The 20,598-nt window shown below is 42.4% G+C and overlaps 1 protein-coding gene across 11 annotated transcripts in view; it reads right to left on the bottom strand.

Annotated features, from left to right (window-relative positions):
- Positions 1 to 20,598, bottom strand: part of SH3KBP1 (SH3 domain containing kinase binding protein 1) — a 339,617-nt gene that overhangs the window by 130,379 nt on the left and 188,640 nt on the right. For 5 of the 11 annotated variants that reach the window (XM_038586998.1, XM_038586995.1, XM_038586992.1 and 2 more), the window contains 4 exons: positions 18,298 to 18,427; positions 17,684 to 17,743; positions 10,598 to 10,672; positions 6,771 to 6,976 (listed from right to left, as the gene is read on the bottom strand). In XM_038586998.1, the coding sequence (XP_038442926.1) occupies positions 6,771 to 6,976; positions 10,598 to 10,672; positions 17,684 to 17,743; positions 18,298 to 18,427 (471 nt within the window). The remainder of the gene's footprint in view (positions 1 to 6,770; positions 6,977 to 10,597; positions 10,673 to 17,683; positions 17,744 to 18,297; positions 18,428 to 20,598) is intronic. The other 6 variants (XM_038586999.1, XM_038586996.1, XM_038587002.1 and 3 more) reach the window with 3 other exon arrangements.

Below are 20,598 nucleotides of genomic sequence, written 5' to 3' on the forward strand. Positions count from 1 at the left end.
GTATCAAGCCATATTTGTGAGAACAAGGTCCTGTCTGGGTTGCCTTCTTGCTTATAATCTTCCAACCCAATATCTATGCTGATGTCTCCCAAACCTAAATCTACAGTTCTCCCTCAATCACCAGACTTATTTACCCAACAGCCTGCTGGATGCCTCCCCTTGATGGTCCCACAATTACCTAAAAATCCCAGCTGGGAAAAAAAAAAACAGCTGATCTAAGACTGAATCCATGACTTCTCTCCTCCTCAAATATCTTTCTTCTTCACTGGTCTCTAACCAAGGAAATGATACTACCACCCAACTGCTTAAGCCAGTGGCCCAAGTCATTATCTTCAAGTCCTCCCTCTCCTTTATCTTTCACATACTATCAAATTTCTTCATTCTCCCTTCAAAATATTTCCCTAAACCATCCATGACAACACTTCAAAGCTGTTTGTTAGAAAAACTATTTATCTTCTGATATTTCCTGCCATGTAAAAGGGAGCCCAAACAGACACTTTGTGGACACAAACGGACACTCCTGGAACTCTCTGCCCCTTTACTCACCTTCCCTGGGAGAATGAAATGACTTCTCTGACAGGTAAATTTCAGAAAAATAAACTAGGCGTGTTCAACTCAACTCTTTCTTCCTCTTTGAAGTTGTCCTCTACTGTTCTCCAAGGCACAGGCCCTTCTATCTCACATGGGTCTGCTTTAGTTCAATATTGCTGAGACTGGGTGGGTGGGTCTGTCTAATTCTGGGGATCAGCTAGCAGGCCCATTTGGCTCTCACACTCATCTATATCCTTCAACTTTGCCTTCATCGATAACAACATTGCTATATAACATAGATAGGGAAAGGTGCACAAATCTTAAGTGTACAGCTTTGAGGAATTTTCACAAAACGAAATAAGATCTACATAAATAGAGAAACATAACATGTTCATGGATTGGAAAGGTATCAATTCTCTACAAAAGTATCTATAGAGTCAATGCAATTTCAGTGAAAATCCCAAGAGGGTTTTTTTGTTTGGTTGGTTTTTGGTGGTGGTGGTGGGGATGATATAAAATTTATATGAACATACAAGGGATCAAGAATAGCCCAGGAGGGACGCCTGGGTGGCTCAGCAGTTAAGCGCCTGCCTTCAACTCAGGGCGTGATCCTGGAGTCCCGGGATCGAGTCCCACATCGGGCTCCCTGCATGGAGCCTGCTTCTCCCTCTGCCTGTGTCTCTGCCTCTCTCTCTCTCTCTCTCTCTCTCTCTGTGTGTGTCTCTCATGAATAAATAAAATCTTTTAAAAAATAGCCCAAGAAATCTTGAAGAGGAACAAAGAGTGAGAACTTCAATTGCTAGATATCAAGACTGACTATAAAGCTACAGTAGGGAACCCTGGGTGGCACAGCAGTTTAGCGCCTGCCTTTGGCCCAGGGCGCGATCCTGGAGACCCGGGATCGAATCCCATGTCAGGCTCCCGGTGCATGGAGCCTGCTTCTCCCTCTGCCTGTGTCTCTGCCTCTCTCTCTCTCTCTCTCTGTGACTATCATAAATAAATAAAAAATTAAAAAAAAAAGCTACAGTAAATGAGGTAGCATAGAGTAAGTGCAAGAGGGAATCCCTGGGTGGCTCAGCGGTTTAGCGCCTGCCTTTGACCCAGGGTGTGATCCTGGAGTCCCGGGATCGAATCCTACATCGGGCTCCCTGCATGGAGCCTGCTTCTCCCTCTGCCTGGTCTCTGCCTCTCTCTCTCTGTGTGTCTCTCATGAATAAATAAGTAAAATCTTTTTTATAAAAAAAAGAATAAGTGCAAGGAAAAATACAGACCAACAGAATAGAGAGTCCAGAAACAGACTAACACATACACAGCCACTTAAATTATGACAAAGGTGATAATGGCTATGCAATGCAGAAAGGATGACCTTTTCAATAAACAGTGCTGGGTGAAATGGATATCCATACTGAAAAAAGGAGCAAAAATATTATTTTGATTCTCCATCCACTGATTCACCTTATTCATTAACTGGTTTAGAACCCAGGTTTCAGGGGCTGGAGGAGAGCTTATTAGGAGAGCCAACATAAGTTTCTGTTAACCTCCCTCCTCAATTTCAGTCACCCTGTCTTCTGTAATCCATTCCTCCCATTGTAAATTGGAATACTTTCTCTAAACCACCTACCTGATCTTATCACTCTCTTGCTGAAAACAGCTGCCCATTGATAGCTCCTCACTGTCTTTAAGATCAAGTTCAGACTTCCTAACAAGTCACCAGGCCCTTCCTGATCTGGGCTCTGCTCCTTCTCTGCTCTCATCTTTCCCAACTTCCTGCTGAAGCCTCGACACATACTCTGTGCTATTTTAATTTCCCTTCAAGGCATTAATACATATTGTTCTTCTCACCTTGATAACTCTATACTCCTTGGCTTGATGAATGTCTATTGGACGCCATGGTTCTCAACCTAAACATCACTTCCTGTAGGCCTAAAAACATTACTTCCTACAGTAAGTCTAAACATTACTTCCTGTAGGAAGAAGGTACACTCGTACATGAACACTCATTCTCCAGACTGCCTCACAACTCATCACTTCCTGCCATGCCCAAGAACACAGCTCGGCACTGTGTTCTCAACCTGATCTCAACCTATGGCATTCTCTGCACTGTATTATTATTGCTTGTTTACTTTTCAGCAGCTCCCGGAGGGCAGTGACCTGGTCTTGTTTACCACTATGTCCCCAGTGCTGAAAATATAGTGAGTACTCAATAAATACTAGTTGAAATGAGTTACATTTATAATTTCAAAGTATTTTCTGTTATATAACATTTTTTAAGTCCTAAGAGGATAGGTATATAGAGTATTCCCATTTTACATATGGCTTAGTTGAGATTAAGTGATTTTGTCAGGGTCAATCAGCTATAACAATGGTACCATGCCCTTCTAATCTTATGAAATTTAACTTGGTTCATTTGTAGACACACTATATTTTCCATTATTTTAATATAACACATATTACTTCTAGGCTTAATTTGAATGGTATATTTTTTCCCAAGGTTCTTCTTTTTTTCTTTAACCTTTTAGCAAGGGAAATTTACCATATATATATATATGTATATGTATATATACGTATATATATATATATGGAGTACTCATCCCCCATGTATGCACCATCCAGTTTCAACTATTATACACTCATGACCAATCTTATTTCCTTTATGCCCTACTCACTCTTCCATCTTCTGAATTACGAAGCAAAATCCCAGACAACAAATGAGTTCATCTGTAAACATTTCAGTTAAACAATGCGCTAAACAAATCATCCACAGTGATAAAAGGACTCATAAACAGGGTCCTTCCTTCTAGTTCAGTAAACTAAGAAGCAAGACTACTCACTATTTCCCTATTGTTGGGGGTGGGGGGCTGTTATGTAGTACCTGTCCTGGTATAATTATCAGCGTTCACTCACTCTGGTTAGGGTGATATGGATTAGAGCAGCAGAAAACAAGCACAGCATTTTCTAGCAATGGAGAAAAGTGAATCTCAAAACTTCTCAACTTGAATGGAAAATATAATATGCTTGCAGTTGTTAAAAATTACCAGATTCTTTTTTTTTCTTTATCCAAGTTATCAAACCAGTCATCTCAGAAGGCCAACTACCCAGCATAAGTGGAAGACCTGCTTGGGTCTTATCTACCAAATGCTGTCACATAGGATCCAATTCGTGTTTCTGCAAAATCAAAACGGCACACTCAATTCTTGAAGGAAACTTCATTCCGCAAACATAAATCCTGGACACAAATCCATCTCAAAAGTGACGAGAACCAGGTTGTACACTAGTAAAACATTATCGCACTTATCAGCTCTCATGACTGGTTGTGTAGTAATATAATGGATCCATAAATCTATGCAACTATCCATAGCACCAACAACAGAGGGTGGAGATGGTTTTGAGTCCTCTTATACGCTATAAAAAATCTGTCCACAGCTAGTAAAGCAAGCTGGGAAGTTTACGTTTTCCCCAGAGACTTCACAATGAGAAGCAGGTTAAGACTGCCGGCAGCACATGGTTTCCTTCTGCAAACAAATCATGAATCAAGATGCACACACACGCATACACACATATATATTACTCTGATGATGTTAACATGTCATATCACTAAGACTAATACAATAAATCTCTGCTTCACAATAACGCAGTGAACCATACAACCACTATATTTTCCAACTATGTAACTGTTATATTATCCCACCCAGTTCCCTCATGTTATAGAAGTCTGCGATCTCTAGAATGCTATATTAACACAGTTTAAATAGTATTCATACATCTTGTACTTACTGAGCACCTAACCTACTATGTGCCAGTGTTCTAAGCACATAGCATATATAAGTGAGTAAAATAAATAATAAACACAATAAAGAAATAAATATTATGTTAGAAAAAGTTGCATGCTATGGAAAACAAAACATGCAGCACAAGTGGGCAGGGTAGGCCAGGAGGGTAGGTTTTAGAATGAGTGGGCCAGGGCAGGGCTCACTGAAAAGGTGAAGTCTGAGCAGAGTAATGGGGGGAGAGGCAAGCAGCGAAGTGGGTCGGGAGAAGCAGCGTGTGTAGCCAGAGGAAACTACTGTGAAACAGGTCTCCAAGTGGGAGGGTGCTTGGCATGTTGAATGAAAAGTAAGGGGCCAGGAGGGAAGTAAGCAAGGGGAGAAGTCTGAGAGGTAATGGACGCCAGTCACTGCAGCCTGTGGCCCTGGGGGAGGCCTTTCACTTTGGTTCTCTGGGGATGTGAGCAGGGGAGTGGCGTGATCTGACTTAGGGTTTCAAGAGATTGCCCTGGCTTCCCTGTTGAGACTAGACTGCAGGGGAAGGGGAGAAGCAGGAAGCCCTATAAGGAGATTACTAAGTGATGACGAGAGAGCAGGGGAACTGTGAAGGTGATGAGCTTTGGTGGGTTACTGACATTCACAGAGGCAAAGCTGATGGAGTCACCTGATGCATCAGACACAGGCTGTGAGAAAAGAAGTCAGGGACAGACCCAAGACTTTAATCCTGATCTGGATGAGGGGGAGAGCCGCGGCCTTCATTGAGACGGGGAAGGGTATGGGCAGAGCAGTTTTAGGTGATGAAGACGATGAGTTCAGGGTTGGAAAAGCTAGTAAGAATTTAAGATCTTCAAGTGGAGATGTGCAAGTTGGCAGTCAGGGATATGGCCCCGGGGTTCAGAGAAGTGTGCTGAGGCATAAACTCGGGAGTATTACATGTGACGCCAAAACGGCTACTGATAATAGCCCAATTTACTATTGTGGTTAAAACAAATATTCATAGCAACAAAAGTCAAACACACAGACACACACACACACACACACACACACACACACACACACACTGTCCTACACAGAAAAGAATAAGACCAAGAATCATAAAACAAACCAAAAAAATTAACTGTTTGCTAACTGAGTCAATGGTCACGTTCATTTCAACCAGTTGAGTAAAATGAAGAAAAACTATACCCATTGTTTCCTCCCAAAATGGGGACTTGCTCGTTTGTAAATATTTATAGGAATCTGAAGGTGATCATGTGAAGGAGAAATGAGTTGGCAAGCTGGGATACCAGCTAGACAGTTCTTAGATCTTGAGAAATATCATATATTACTTACTGAAAGAAATAAAGCTGGCTCAGATAAGCTGCAGCGAAAGAAGAATGTAAATGGAACAGTGCTTCATGTCTAAGTCTCTGCCCTTTCTGTCTTTTTCATCTCTAAGAGTATTAAGTGTCCCAAAGTTTCCTTTCCAGATTCTGTTTCTAATGTATGATGACACCAGGCAAGGTTGCTGGGGGCTGGGGGAAAGAGGCGGGTGGAAGTTGTACAGCAGTGGATGATGATGCAACTTTGAAAAACTCATCTCACCCAAAAAATGAAAAACATTTAAAAGCCACTGATAAACCTGCATTAGAGATGCTGCCAATGCCCCATCCCCCGAGCCTACTGGCACAAACATCAAAGCAAAAGTTTCAGCGCTAAATCGAATTATCAAACATTCCTTAAGCACAGCATGAGTGTAGCTTATTACAATTTGGAAAATTCCACAGTATTTATCAAATCCTAAGCAAAGCCGTGGTGCTCAGAAGTGTACCACACTAGACGTCACTGACAGCCACAAGCTCGATGGCTCTGGGTGTGTTGCTGTGGCAACCGCGTACTTAGCAGCAACACATTGTCTGCCTCTTGCAACCCAGAATCAGAGAGGTAGAAGAAAACAACCAGCTTCCTGATGGGAAAAACCCAGGGAGTCACAGCATGGCCCATCTCCATCATATATACACGTGGGAGACTTCCTTTCAGCAGTCTGAAATCACTCCCACCTAACTGCCAGTGAAAAAAATACATAACCCCTTTTGTCTATTGTAGGACCAATCGACGCACCCAGGCACAAAGCACTAGAGAAATGGACAAGGAGAAGTGATGGATCAGTCTGTGCTCAAAGGTGTCAAGGTCATGTGTTTAGCTGGGTCCAGGCATGAGGGGCTTTTTGGGGTGGGAGGGGGGATGGTCCAGGTCCATTTGAAAAGCCATACTGAGATGCGTTCCATAGAGAGATCCGTAAGAAAAGAAGATGTAAACTGGAGCATGAGCCTTTCCAGAAACAGAGGGAGAGCCCCAAAGGGGAGAGGGCAAACAGCTAGCATGTGAGGATACCGACACCCCAGAAGAGGCACAAGAAGTCTCAGATGCCCTACGATGATGGACTTTTGGGTACTCCACATGGTGTTGAAATAAAACAGAAACTGTCGAACATACCTTCTCCACTGGTAGAAAGTCATTCTCTACTTCAATCGACCTTGGTCTTAGTTTTATTGGTTTGTCTTTGAATATATCTCCGAAGCCCACTCCCTTAACTTTCTTCGGCTGGATTGCTGCAGTTGCGACTGTCCCGTTGGCACCTTCGGATTTGGTACTGCTCGAGTCACCCCCATCACTCTCGGAGCCTGTGGTTTCCCTTAAACCTGTCAAGAGTGGGGACGGGGAGAGAAAGAGCTCAGAAATCAGCCACAGCCATGAAGCACCTCACAGCCAGCCAGGAACCACCTCTACAAGTGTTACTGGGCACAGGACTTTTCATTTCATGTGTCGAATATGTTGCGTTCAGGTGGCTCTGAGTTTTGTTCAATCTCCCCACCCCCAGCCTTTGATTTTCAGAAGTGAATTGAAATTCTTCCCCAAAAAAATCTAATTTCAAAGCAGATCTCTTATGTGACATCTCACCTCTCTTCAGCCAGAGCCTGATTCTAATACAAATTTGTTTTGCCACAGTCTGTGTGATGACAACCCTTCCCACTCTGTCCTCACCACCCCACCCTGTCAGGACCACATACTGTACCTCCAATCTCTATGACTCATGGCAATTAGCAATTAGCAATGAAAGTAACATTTCCTAAAGGGAAACTGTAAAGCTAAAAGCCATTTAAACAAATTAGCAATTAAAGAAACCACACAAAATTATGACTGCCAAAGAATTAAATCTCTTTGGATGGCTTCACAAGGAATAAATGCACGCAGACATGTTTCTCTAGGAAAGCATTAAACCAAACTTGACATTGAGACGCCTTCACTGGCAAAGATGACTGTGTCTGTTAAAGAAAGGAAGGAAGCTGCCTTCCCGGAGGCCAGAATTCCCCGAGCCCACTGTTCTTCTTCCCTCCCTCAATGCCATCATTTCCCCAAGGCTGAATCCCTTTCCAAAGAAGAACACTGGGAACATGACATCCTTCCTTTGACCTCTTGTGGTGTGTGTTGGAAGTCACCAAATAGTTGTCAGCAAGACAGCATGAACACTTACCTCCCAGATTCTTTTTTCCCCAGGCTCTGCCCACAATCATGTTCCTAAAAGGAAGAGCCTATTTGTTTCTAGTTAATTTCTAGGTGTACACTCTTACTTTGAAAGTCAGTATATCAGTCATCCCATCAAAGGGCCGGATTCAAATGATATCTTATGGAATACTAGTTTGCCATTCAATCTGCCTCTAAAGCCTCTAGATGTGTAGAATAGCTCCTGAACGTTTACTGTACATCCCCTTATGACAACGATGCTCTCGATGAAAGTACATCAAATTTTGTTCTGTATTAGCCAATTGTACGTTATCTTTCTACAGGGAAGGTGGCCTCCTAGTACGTAAGAATAATACACCAAATAATTGCTCACATAAAATGTTATAAAATGTCGAAGTCATTCAAATAAAGTAGTCTCAGTGCAGGAAGAAACTGTTAAATGAAAACAGATAAAATATAGAAAGGTCATTATAAATTGCTAACAAGTTTCAAAATCAAATCCTTAACATTAAAACAATGGCTGTGTTTGTTGCTGCTGCTGTTTTCAATAAAATGGTATTTATAAGCCAAAAAAGAAGGGGAGAGGAGGAAGATCCCTGGTGTACATTTTAATTAGCTAAAGAACAGCATTTGTGAGCAAGAATGGAGGGCAGAGCAATAAGGAGCAGCCTACAGCAATGGGGTCGGCTGTAATTTATAGGCCTGGATTTGAGTGTGCAAAACATGAAGAACCCCTCTGGATTAGCTATCCATTCGTGTGTTTATTTGTTCATTGTTTTTGGAACTATCCCTGCTGGAGATATAATTTTGGAGTCTAAATATTGTGTCATTTCCCCTTTAACATGTTCTCATTTTGCCGTATGGATTCTTTCTATGTGATAAATGGCTTGTATACTCTTTTCTGGGTTGGAAAGAACCATTTGAGGGTGGAATAAAGAAAGAGTTAGTGGGAAGAAACCATTACCGTCCTGCCCTCCCCATCACCACCACCACCACCACCACCATCACCACCACCACCACCACCACCAGCAGCAGAAGGCAGCAGGGCAAATGGATTAGGGCAAGGCTGTTTTAGTTCTTCAAAGAGAGGAATTTGAAGGAGTCTTCTATCATTCCTCATTAGTTAGAACCATAATATTTTCAACCACTGCCATTCTGATTTCACTGAGCTTCTAGTTTCAGGGATTTGCTGCCTTCCAGGTTCATCTTAATGACTTTGTATTAATCACTGTGAGAAATGCTCTTCACATTACACAGAGAGAGGGGGCACAGTCATTCAACCACATAAGCATGGACTGGGAAGAAAACACATGGCAGATTTTTCTTCCAGACATTCTGGCAGCCTGCTTCTATCACTTTTAAGAATGTAAATTATATAGCTGAGTATCTGGGTTGGTGAAAGAACTCAAAATCTAATTCCTTCCCTTTGGAGACAATCAAAGGTGACGTTTTCATGTTGGTTTGGTGCTGCATCTTATAGCTACTGGTGCCCATCATACACACCATCCTGAAAATGTCCCCGTGTCATGCTCAGAATGCCAGGTGACACCGACAGGTAGGACAGCACAGAGCGTGGTCTGTGGGCTAGGGCCAGTTCATGAAGGGCTTGTTACTGGTACATAGCAAGCTTTGCACAGGAAGTGTGCATATTTGGAAACACTTATAGCAGTGTGTACTGGTATGACTTCAGATGTGTGGCCCGTGGACTTGTCTGGGTGACCAGGGAACAGACCAGTCCCGATCTGTCAGTTGCCTGTGGTGAGGTGCAGATGGCACACTGCATGCGTAGTAAAGTTGTGTACAGCAAGACCAGGTATCCGTCCGTGGGAGGATAGAAATAAAAATAAACTTCACCACAGACAGTCTGAGAAGCACGGTTCCGGCGTTCACATTTGAACCTTCTCTTTCGCCACTTCTCTACATGTAGATATGTATGCGCATATGTGTACATGTACACCAGGGTGGAAGCTTTTCCCTCAAGGTAAAAAAAAAAGAACAGAGCCTCAAATTTTCTGTTATATGGCTGGCCAAATGACATAATAAATTACACTTTTGTGTAATTTACCGTAATATTCCAGCATGGATCAATTCAGGTCTGTGAGCCATTTTTGTTTATTTTAAATTTAAAACTCACGTGTATAGTGCTATTCAGCGGCAGGAACTGTTCTAAGAGCTTCACGAAATTCATTCATTAATCTCATTCGTGTCCTTCCCCTCAACTTTTGGCAGCTTTATTTCACAACACAAAAGGCTATCCGTTGGTCCTGCCAAAAGAAGTCTGTCGTGCAGTGATTGGCTGAATGAGCAAAGCAGAACGCCATTTCTGGCATGGACTTTCATGCCAAATTCTTATTTCTTTGAACAACACAATGAAGAAATGGTTTATTGGTTTCTAATGAGCCACTCGGGAAAAGCAGTAACCACGAGAGGTTGACATTTCCATGGAAAGCCATCTCACACCACCGCAGAGGCCCAGAGATACTGGTACAAATACGTATGCCATGACAAATGCTACTGGTCCCTTCTCTGCACGCATGGCTCATGCACGCATGTTACACACATGGCAGAGGCATAAAGCAAACAAGAAAGCGCCAGGGCTGGTGATGAGAATGCTCCTGTAGCACACACCAAGGAGACAGCACTTATTCAGGCAAATAAGTCCATGTCCTTGGATCAGAAATTCACACACACACTTGGCAGAAGCATGAGCAGCTCAGGAAAGTGCGGCGGCCGTGTCAAAAACCACAAGTACTCGGATGTTAACTTTACAATTGCCTCCTGCCGTTTAGGTCACTCACTGTAATAGCGTCTGTGGCCCTCCGTCTTTCCCGGTGCAGCTCGGTACAGAATTGTCCCTTCAAAGGTAGTCTTTCCTGACAGTGAATGAGAGAAGAGAAGGGGAGAGAAAAACAAGAGAGGGGAAGGGGGGAGCAAATGATGGCAAAAGAAGGAAGAAGGAGAGTCTTTAACTGAACTTGCCTTCAATGAATCCGCTGTAAGAGTTTTATTGGCAAATTAATCAGAGACCATTAGGCAGAATTTAAGAATGTTACAGAATGAGCCCAAAGTCCCCACACAACCACGATAGCAATGAGCATCCGGAAGAGGGGCTTGCCTCTGCCCATGACTGGCATGGAGATTATGCCCCCTTTAAACCTGGAAGCCATTGCCACATTTTAGCTCAAGAAAAGGAAAACCTCAATTAACCAGAGGAAATCCAAGTCACTGGATTCCTTAATGACCCATGTGTAATATAGATTGAGGCCCATTATCTTTTATCTTCTATCCCTAGAGCCCTGTATGACACAAACTGATATCCATGACCCCAAGATTCTAAATAAGGCACAGATTCTCTTTAAGGATTTTACTCTTTGTACCTTTCAACAAGGAAAGGTACTAATAAGCTAGAGGGGGTCTTCACCAATGAGGATTGAAACCAATAGTGGCATCCGTGTGGATATAAGGGGTTTTCTGCTTAGTGCTGCAGACACCAGAAAACCCTATTTTTTGAAACACCTTAATTGAGCTTTTGCCATATCAGTCATGAGACTGTACTCAAGCATGAGGACATAGGACTCATCTACTGTCAAACGTCAAATTATCTCTTTTTTGTTGTTACCAGTAGAGATTATCAAGACTGTAGGACAGGACACACAGCTAAAGCCCATATTTCTCTGGAATTTTAAGTACAGGAAATACATACACACTGTCCTAGTTCGAGTACACACACACACACACACACACACACACACACACACCATACAGAGAATACCATGGGCAGGTAAAATGGTTTGCTAAATGCATTACTCTAAATTACCCAACAAATAGGTTCTCTTATGGTTTATGAGCTAAATATCAAACTAAAGGCCAGTCATGCAGCTCACTCATAATAGGTCTGAGGGAGGGAAAAGCAGGCTACGTTTACAGAGAGAGGAACTGAGAGGGAGGGAGTAACTTGTGTCACTTCTTAAAATATTCTTTAGGAAAATGGAAAACCCCAACAGGAAACATCAAGTCAGCTTCTGGGCCACGTCACTACTGACACATGAAGAGAACGTCAAATGATCAAATAGACAACTAAAATACCATCGGGTATTTCCCATTTCCATGTCCTACAGGCATGGTGGGACACCCTAATTCTGAAGTCTTCCCTGTTTGATAAATGTGCTCCATCCAATTAAAGTAAAAACTTAGATGTTCAAAATCACTGGCCATATAAGAATCATCCAAAGAAACAATAAAGTGTTTCAAAGGTTCATTTGCAGCTCTTGAGGACTTTGATGACCAAAAAAAAAAAAAAAAAAAAAAAAAAAAGCAAGTGACAGCGGGCCTGTTTTATTTGGGGAAATTTTTATTCTGCTTCACTTCAGTCATTAGTGACATTATTCCCAAGGAACGCAGATGCTTTGCAAGCAAGGCCCTCCCAAACTGAACAGCGGGGGTCCTTCTCAGTGTCAGAAAAAGGAAGCGGAAGTAAAGAACTCAGTATTTTGATAAAGTCCCTCCAAGTACAACAGAACCTCCCTGTGTTCTTCCCCAGGACCACGTCTGAGGATCTCTGAGGGAGACCACAGCTCTGATGTCTCTGAACGGCCAAGTGTGTGTGCCAAGCTTCCCCGCAAGATGACGGGAAACAGCCTGGGCTGCGGTGAGCAAGGACACATACTCTATCTAAAACACAAAAGAGACAGGCAATTGGAAAGTTCACGAATATGAGTGCTGCTTATTCCACCGGGAGAAATACTTTACTATCACTATTAAATATTAATACCTGAAGGCAGCAAACGCTGTAAAAGGGAAGAATTTTAGAATTCCAACAGAAAATCATATGCTTATCCTAGCATCTAATTTTGCCTGAAACTGTTTCATCAATTTGCTAATTGCTCTTCACTGCTAATAGAACGGCATATACAAAACAAATACCATCTAATATTAAAAAGAACAAAAAGTACAAAATAAAAAAGAACGATCTGTTTCCTACAACTAATGAAATACAGTATTTCTATATCATGAAAGTGGTTTGCCCCAAGTTTTAAAAAGCCATCTCCATCTTTGTCTTAGCTTGACAAGTCATGAAACTATCAGAATCTAAAATTCCAAAATAAGGAATTAGGAAAACTATAAAGTCAATTCAAACTGAAATCTCCTGGTTATTAATGGTTATAGAAAGAAAATGTAAATTTTGTCCCTCTGAAAATTATGGAAATAATTGAAAATGTTTCTGTAGCTAAATGATGTGGTATTTTTTTTAAAAAAAAACAGGAATACTTTTTAGTTTTACAACAATTAGTTTAGAATCTGAGAAATTAAAAAAAAAAATTAAAAAATAAAAAAAATAAAAAAAAAAAGAATCTGAGAAATTTAATAATATTAAAAAAATGTTAGAAATAAAAGATACATTTATGTCCAAAATGTGAAGCAGAATTTGTCTGAAAAGGAAATTGGACAACAATAATATCTGGATTTGCCTCTCAGTCCAAATAAATTTTAAGAATTTAGGATATTCTCTGATTATAATTTAATATAATGTCAGTATAATTTATAATTAGGTTGTTTGTTTTTTGAGAGAGAACGTGAGCATGCACACATGCTCGCCTGTGAGAAGGAGGAGGGAGAGGGAGTAGAAGAGGGAGAGGGAGAGGGAGAGAGAGAATCTCAAGTAGATTCCCTGCTAAGTGCAGAGCTCAATACAGGGCTCGATGCAAGGCTGAATCCCAGGACCCAAAGATCACAACCTAGGCTGAAACCAAGAGTCAGCTGCTTAACCAACTGGGCCACCCAGGTGTCCCTATAATTAGTTCTATTTCACAGTCAATATTAGCATGTGCAAAATGGAAACTGAAAAGGTAATTAATTAATCATGATCTCCAATAATAAGAAGAAATAATCTAAACTCTACTCAAATTGGAAATTTGTCAGATGCCCTGTGAAAGAGTAAACTGCGGGCCAGAATAAAGGCAATACCAAAGTGTGTGTGGAAAGCCTGCACGTAATTATGGCCTTGTCACTGGTAAGCCATGCCACACCAAGGACTTTGTTTCACTGAACTTTAGGGTTCTTATCTGATACCAGGCTGGAAGATCTCTAAATTCCTTTCCATTCCTAACATAAGATTCTGCCCACAGTACTATCACAACCACTTGGATGTTTTCTTTTTTAAAAATCTAACTTACTCAAAATTTTTTCACCATTGGTCTGAAAAATGGGAACCCATTTCATGGGTTCATGAATGGTGGGTGGGAATCATAGGTGGCTGCTAATATTCAAAAAGAAAGATAGCTAGACATTGTGAGCCTCCATGTTGATGATACATCACCATCTATGATGTTTTGGGAAATATATATATTTATTCAGATCAAACCTCAATTTAGTTAAGCCCCTAGATGCAATGATCAATTTTTAGGGACACAGAGTTAATGGCATAGCAGAAACGAAATCAGCAAAGACAGATGGTGGGAAATTCATAGACAAAGGACCTTAGTTTGTTCAGCAAAAATTATAAGAGAAAAAGGAGACATGGAGGAGGAATCTATAGATTTAGAAGGACTTGAAACACATCTGATTATAATCAGATATAAATTACAATGCATGTACCTCCACCTTCAAGCTAACAAATTGTATTAAAAATAGAAGACTATGGGGTGTCTGCCTGGTTCAGTCAGTAGAGCATCTGACTCTTAATCTCAGGGTCATGAGTTCAAGCCCCATGTTGGGTATAGAAACCTCTGAAAAAGTACCTCTAATGTTTCACAAATTCTATAAAATACAATAGCGTTTTCAAATTTAAATATGGAGCAAAACATTTCTGCTGCTACATAGCTATGAACTTTCTTATCTAAGGTAAAAGGTTTAAGTCAACACATCAACCAGTACAATTGCTGTAACTCTTTCCTTGACAGATCAGATTACCCTAAACAAAGATCTACAGTTCAGATATTTTCATAAACAACCACCATATATAAAAAATACAACACGGTAAAAGAAAAGCAAGTTCAAGCACCTGTCTTTCAAAGATAAAAATGCCTCCTCAGAGTAAAAAGGGATTCAGTAAGTGCTTATTGAGCACCCGCTATGTGTCAAGATGTCCGGGTACACTTCCTCAAAAATATAAGTCAAGGTTTCTTGTATTACATTCACCCATTACTTTCTGGAAATAGAAATGTGAAGAGTACAAATACCAAATAATTATGTGCACATGTAGGTGTGTGTGTGTGTCTGTGCATGCACTTGTGTGAACAAAGAGATACACAAGGATACACTGTACACTAAGTTTTCTTCATATGTACCAGGACATAGATTTTATCTGCTTAAAAAACCTCACCCTGATGTCTGGTAGCATTTAAATTCAGAGGATTTTTATATGAAGGCACAAGGCTCTCTAAAAATTGCCAAAATGGCATAAACATTAGGAATGTTAAGTGGGCAGGTCTAACAAAGATCTTGATTAAGTACAGTTTAGCTTGTACTGGAGTAAAAACCTAGATGTCTTTTGTGCACGAACTACCTCTGTCTTTCTTAGTTTTATGATAAAAGTAAATAGGCATTTCTTTACTACAGTTATACAAGATGTTATCCCCAGGGAAAATTGGATGAGAGGTACATGGGATCTCTCTATACAGTTCTAGTTGGTTTTTTTTTTTTTTTGCAACTTCTTGTGACTATAATTATTTCTAAAAAGAAAAAATTTAAAGTAAAGCACATTGAAACTACTGATGCCATTCTCTGCGAATAGGGAATAAGCAGAATCATTTTAAAACCAAAGGTTCCGCTTAGACAAGTCCTACTACCACTATACATAAATTCTGTATGTGATTGGGACTACATTTTACACATTTTACCACTGGATAGACATTTTATCTTCAGAGTGTAAACAGCTACTGAAAAGCCTGTCAGAATGCTGAGAGAGGCTATTTCTCTTTTCAGGGGATTACTTCAATTCAGCAAGCCACAGGGACATTATCATCACATCTCTTTTTGTATGAAGTCTTTTGTGACCACCATTGTCCACTGGGATGTGGGACTGGCCTCTCCACCTCTGTATACCATTTTTCCTCAGACACTCATGGAGCACCTGGGGCACCTTCCCAAACTTCCAGTTTGTGTACTCCTTTGTTATGCGAGCTGATGAAGGCAGGAACTCTGTATATCTTCAGGGTCTTGTGCAGTGTCTTAGTAACAACAGGGGCTCAGCAAAGGCTGAATGAATGAGAAGCAGAAGAAAAGGAAGAAGGAAGGAAGGATAGAAGGATGGATATGGGTGGACAGATGGAAAGATGGAGAGATGGGCCCTCTTGTCCTTAACTGTACATACAGGAAGATTGCCATGGCCATGCAGTTCTTTTAGAAACACCCATCCTTGTTAGGAGACCATGCCTCTTCAGGGACTTCAAACCCTCCCCAATAAGGAACAGATTCTGTGGTAACTAAACATGGCTGCTGAAACTTGTGGGCTCTCCTCGTCCTGAAATGGAGGGCTTTTAACTGAATGAGTGTTGGGGAGAAGAGTCTCTCCAAGAGAAACAGTCCTTTCTGAGCATCTGAAGGAAGGCTAAGTGCCCAGAGAGACCATTCTAAGCAGTCTCCTAACCTCCTGCCCCAGGAATCCCAGCACCGTGCACTTTGAACTGAGGGGGTCAGGCAGGTCAAATGTCCATATTACTAAGTTAGAGCAAAAGGAGGCAGTTTATTTCAACAGTTCCCAAAATACAAAAGGCATTACTTCTCTGACCCTCCAGCCATGAAAGCACAGGTAACATGGCAGGATACAAGAAGTCAAGGTTCTCCCAGAGAGGGAGACCTCTCCAGATCTCCTTTTCTGCATCAGTAAAGGAATCTCATAATAGCTTCCACATGCAGAGATAATGCTTCAGTGTGCATGGTACCAATCAGTGTGCATCAGTCTCAGCACACAAACTGGTTATATATCCCAAGAGTCTATCATGATTAATGATGAAAGTGACCATTTATGGACGGCCTTACATGGGTGAGGTGATTTATGTGCATTATTGCTATTAGAACTCATAATACACTTCCCCACAGAAATAATGGTACGATGACCCAATTTGGTCCCCCCTCCCAAGAAAGCCCATTTAATTCTCAACATCCCTGAGATACAGTGTCGTTATCATAGGACCTAATTACCAGGTTCAACACTATTCCCGTGTACAAAAAGAGACACCAGGGCAGCTGGGACTAATGTATGATTCAGGACCTACAGCAACTCCCACTATCATGGGGTCAAGGACACTCACCACCCTCCCAGCTGTACTCACTAGCTGAGCCTTGTTAGCAGAGAATCACCCCACCCCAAGCCAGAGAAGGCAGCAGGAGCTCCAAGATGCTTCACTTGCTCCGAAATCAACCTCCCATTATTTCCTACCATAGACCCTGGGATGGAATGGAGTTTGGGGGTGGGCTGGGGTGGGGTCCCTGGCACTGGCAGTAGAGGCAAAGGGTATACCTGAAGCCTGTGAGCCAACCAGCCAGAGCTGCTGTTTCTATGTATGACAGGCGATATGAGCCCGAGCTGCTGAAAGGCCAAGTGAAGAAGGTCGCCCGAGCACTTTTCTGGAAGTGGCTTTACCTCCACATTGGGAATCTGTCTATCATACTCTTGGTTAGATAAAAGAGACACAACTAACTGGAGAACACCACTCAAGTCAGATTTTTCCAAATGGAAAAGAAAGACGTTTCAGTATGATTTTGACAGGGCTGAGTTTAGAAAAGGAAGCCTGCGCCCCCAGGGAGTGCTGCGCCACGAGGACAGTCGAGCGTCTTCCGACATTCACGCCATGACCTTGGCTCAGGACGGCACAAGAGATACACAGACGCCCACGTGGGAAGTTGGGTTAGCGACTGGGAGAACAAAGCTTCCCGGTCCTGACCTTTTGCTCCGTGAGCTGGAAAGGGCAGCAGAGAAGCTGGAGGGAGGAGAGCTTCAGGCCCTGGAGAAAGAAAGACCTGGAGTTCGTTCTCACCATCGCGGAAAGACACACATGCTCACCCAAGGTGGGGCTGGCCTCTCAGCTGTCTGGTCCTACTAGTAATGAAGCTGGCATGCGGTCGTCCTGAACACAGCACTTCTCACCACCAACGGGGTGTGTGTGTGTGTGTGTGCCATTTTTTTCCTCCAAGTTCCTCAAAGGATGCTGAGAAATGCAGTCTCATTCAGTTCATTTAAAAAATAATTATTAACTGGCAGTGAGAGCAGTGTATGGAAGCACAGTAATGTGAGCCACAGGGGAATACTGAAATGGCCTGGAGGCTGACGGTCACCTATCCAGAGGTGGATAGTGTGTGCCTGTGCACACGTGAAGGGGTGCGGCTCACGCCTTTACAGTGATAACCTACTACACCGCGGGGGTTAAGGCCGCACGACCAGAAGTGTACTCGTGAGCTTCTGTCACCGTCACTAGGCACAGGCTACAGAACAGAGGGGGAGGCTGGAGCAGCCCCTGCCGGTGTCCCCACCCCCTCCCTGCATGGGGGACTTCCTTACTTGACTTGGAGAGTTGTTCATCCTGCGAAATACCCAGGTCATCCGACTCCCCCGACAGCTCCTTGATGAAGTTGGAAGGAAACATTCCGGTCTTTCCATTGAGAACGCCTTCCCACCATCCTTCCTCTACCTGCACAGATGCAAACAAGAAGAGAGATGCAGTGCTCAGGTTAGACACTGGAGTTCCCGGTTTTCTCTCCCATCTGTATGGTGCACAGTACAGAGCCCACACAGGGAGAGCAGAAGGACCCAAAGCTTACAAGCTAACAGGGAATGCAATCGCAGACCTTAGAGCCTTGAGACTCAGACTCAGGAAAGGGGGCTGGACCTGGGGGCCAAAAACACAAGTGGAAAGGAATTAACAATGTATTTTCACTAACTTCAGACTGAAATTTGGCATTTACTTTGGTTATCAAATGTAGGTGAAACAGTAATAGTAGAAGGACCTGTGACTCATCACCAAACCAATCGTGGACATTTTTGTATCATGTCACAGAAGCTGTGGGTATCTCCAGATATCGCTTGCACCCATCACTACCATCAAGCGGTAGTAGTTACCACACCTGCTGGGGACCTTATTATTTAGTGTATTCATACAGAATTATTTATTAATTATAATAAGAAATTAAACATAGATTATCATATCAAAATCTGCTTTTAAAATAGCTTGATAGCTATTTCGATGGTTCCCTTTGTAACTGTACATTTATTATTTTTTATAGATTTTATTTATTTATTCATGAGAGACACACACAGAGAGAGAGAGAGAGGCAGAGACACAGGCAGAGGAAGAAGCAGGCTCCTAGTAGGGAGCCCGATGAGGAACTTGATCCATGAACCCAGGATGGCTCCCCGAGCTGAAGGCAGATGCTCAACCCCTGAGCCACCCAGGTGTCCCTCCTATGTTTTATTTTGTGCATTTAAAGCCATTATTTAACAAGTGACAATGGCTTCCTGGGCTACTAAACTAACTAGATGGCCTTAGGAAGACCCTTAAGAAGCCCTTAAGAAGCCCTGTGCTAAAATCTCAATCGGAAGGTAGAAGGACTCCCTGCAGGGTTCTAGATTGCCCTGAGATGAAGTACAACAGGGCAGAAGGGAGGTAGGGAGGGCAGCCAGACTGCAGTCCTCTGGGCAGGGGAGTGAGAGCTGGGTCTGGGGGAGGCAGTGATAAGGGAGAAGGCAGGTACGGATTTGAAGGCCCTCTGAGCTGGTCTTGAGTCCCCAATTAGCTGGGACGAGCAAGAGGAAGGTAAAAAGTCATCCTAAGATTTTGTGATGGAGCCACTAACAGAACAGCAGAAGTCAGAAGTCAGAACAGCGAAGTGGCTCCTTGAAGGAAAATAACAGGACATTCTGAGAACAAGCAAGTATTAAGTTACTCACACGGTGCAAAAAGACGGAAAGAGACTCTGAACCTTTGGGATTTTTTTTTAACATCCACACAAACTGATAAATACAATTTAAGAGCTAAAACAATTAAAACAAAAAAGATAAAGAATATTAAAGTCAAAAGACCAGTTCAAATCCTACTGAAGCTCAGCAGTTATATGACCTCATTCAAATTTCCTACCAAACTGAATCCTGGTTCCTTTCTATACAATAGGGATAATGAATACACTCCATCGGTGTTCGAGACAGATATATTATGATTCTACACTAGGGGCTAGGGACACAGAACTGTCCAGGACATGGCTCACCCCACCCAAGCAGCTGACAATCTACCAAAGTAGAAGGGCTGGTGGTCGAAAGAGAGGAGAGAACATGTGTGACTAAAAACTCACAATGGAGGCACCTGGGTCGTTCAGTGGTTGAGTATCTGCCTTTGGCTCAGGTCGTGATCCCAGGGTCCTGGGATCAAGTCCCACATCAGGCTCCCCACAGGGAGCCTGCTTCTCCCTCTGCCTATGTCTCTGCCTCTCTCTGTGTGTCTCTCATGAATAAATACATAAAAATCTTAAAAAAAAATACTTGCAATGGGAGGTAGAGAGGCAGGGAAATGCCATGACTCAGCACAAACCTAACTTGTTACACAAAGCCAAGCTCCCCCAGATCTGGGATGCTACAGGAAGGCTCAGAGAAAAAAAAAGAAATCAAAATTAAGGTTGGCCTTGAAGAGGAGAATGGGAGATGTATCTAAGTTAGGGAAGGAGGTGTGTGAGACACTCCAGAAAGGGGAAGCCGACAGAACCTGTGGAATGGAGACCACTAGAATGCTGTTTGGAGGCTTCGTGAGGGAACTCAGGGGATACAGGCTTGCAGAGTGGTGATTATATCTGCATGATCACAGAATCTTCGGGA

The sequence above is a fragment of the Canis lupus genome, chromosome X, assembly GCF_011100685.1.
Source record: "Canis lupus familiaris isolate Mischka breed German Shepherd chromosome X, alternate assembly UU_Cfam_GSD_1.0, whole genome shotgun sequence".
Taxonomy (NCBI): domain Eukaryota; kingdom Metazoa; phylum Chordata; class Mammalia; order Carnivora; family Canidae; genus Canis; species Canis lupus.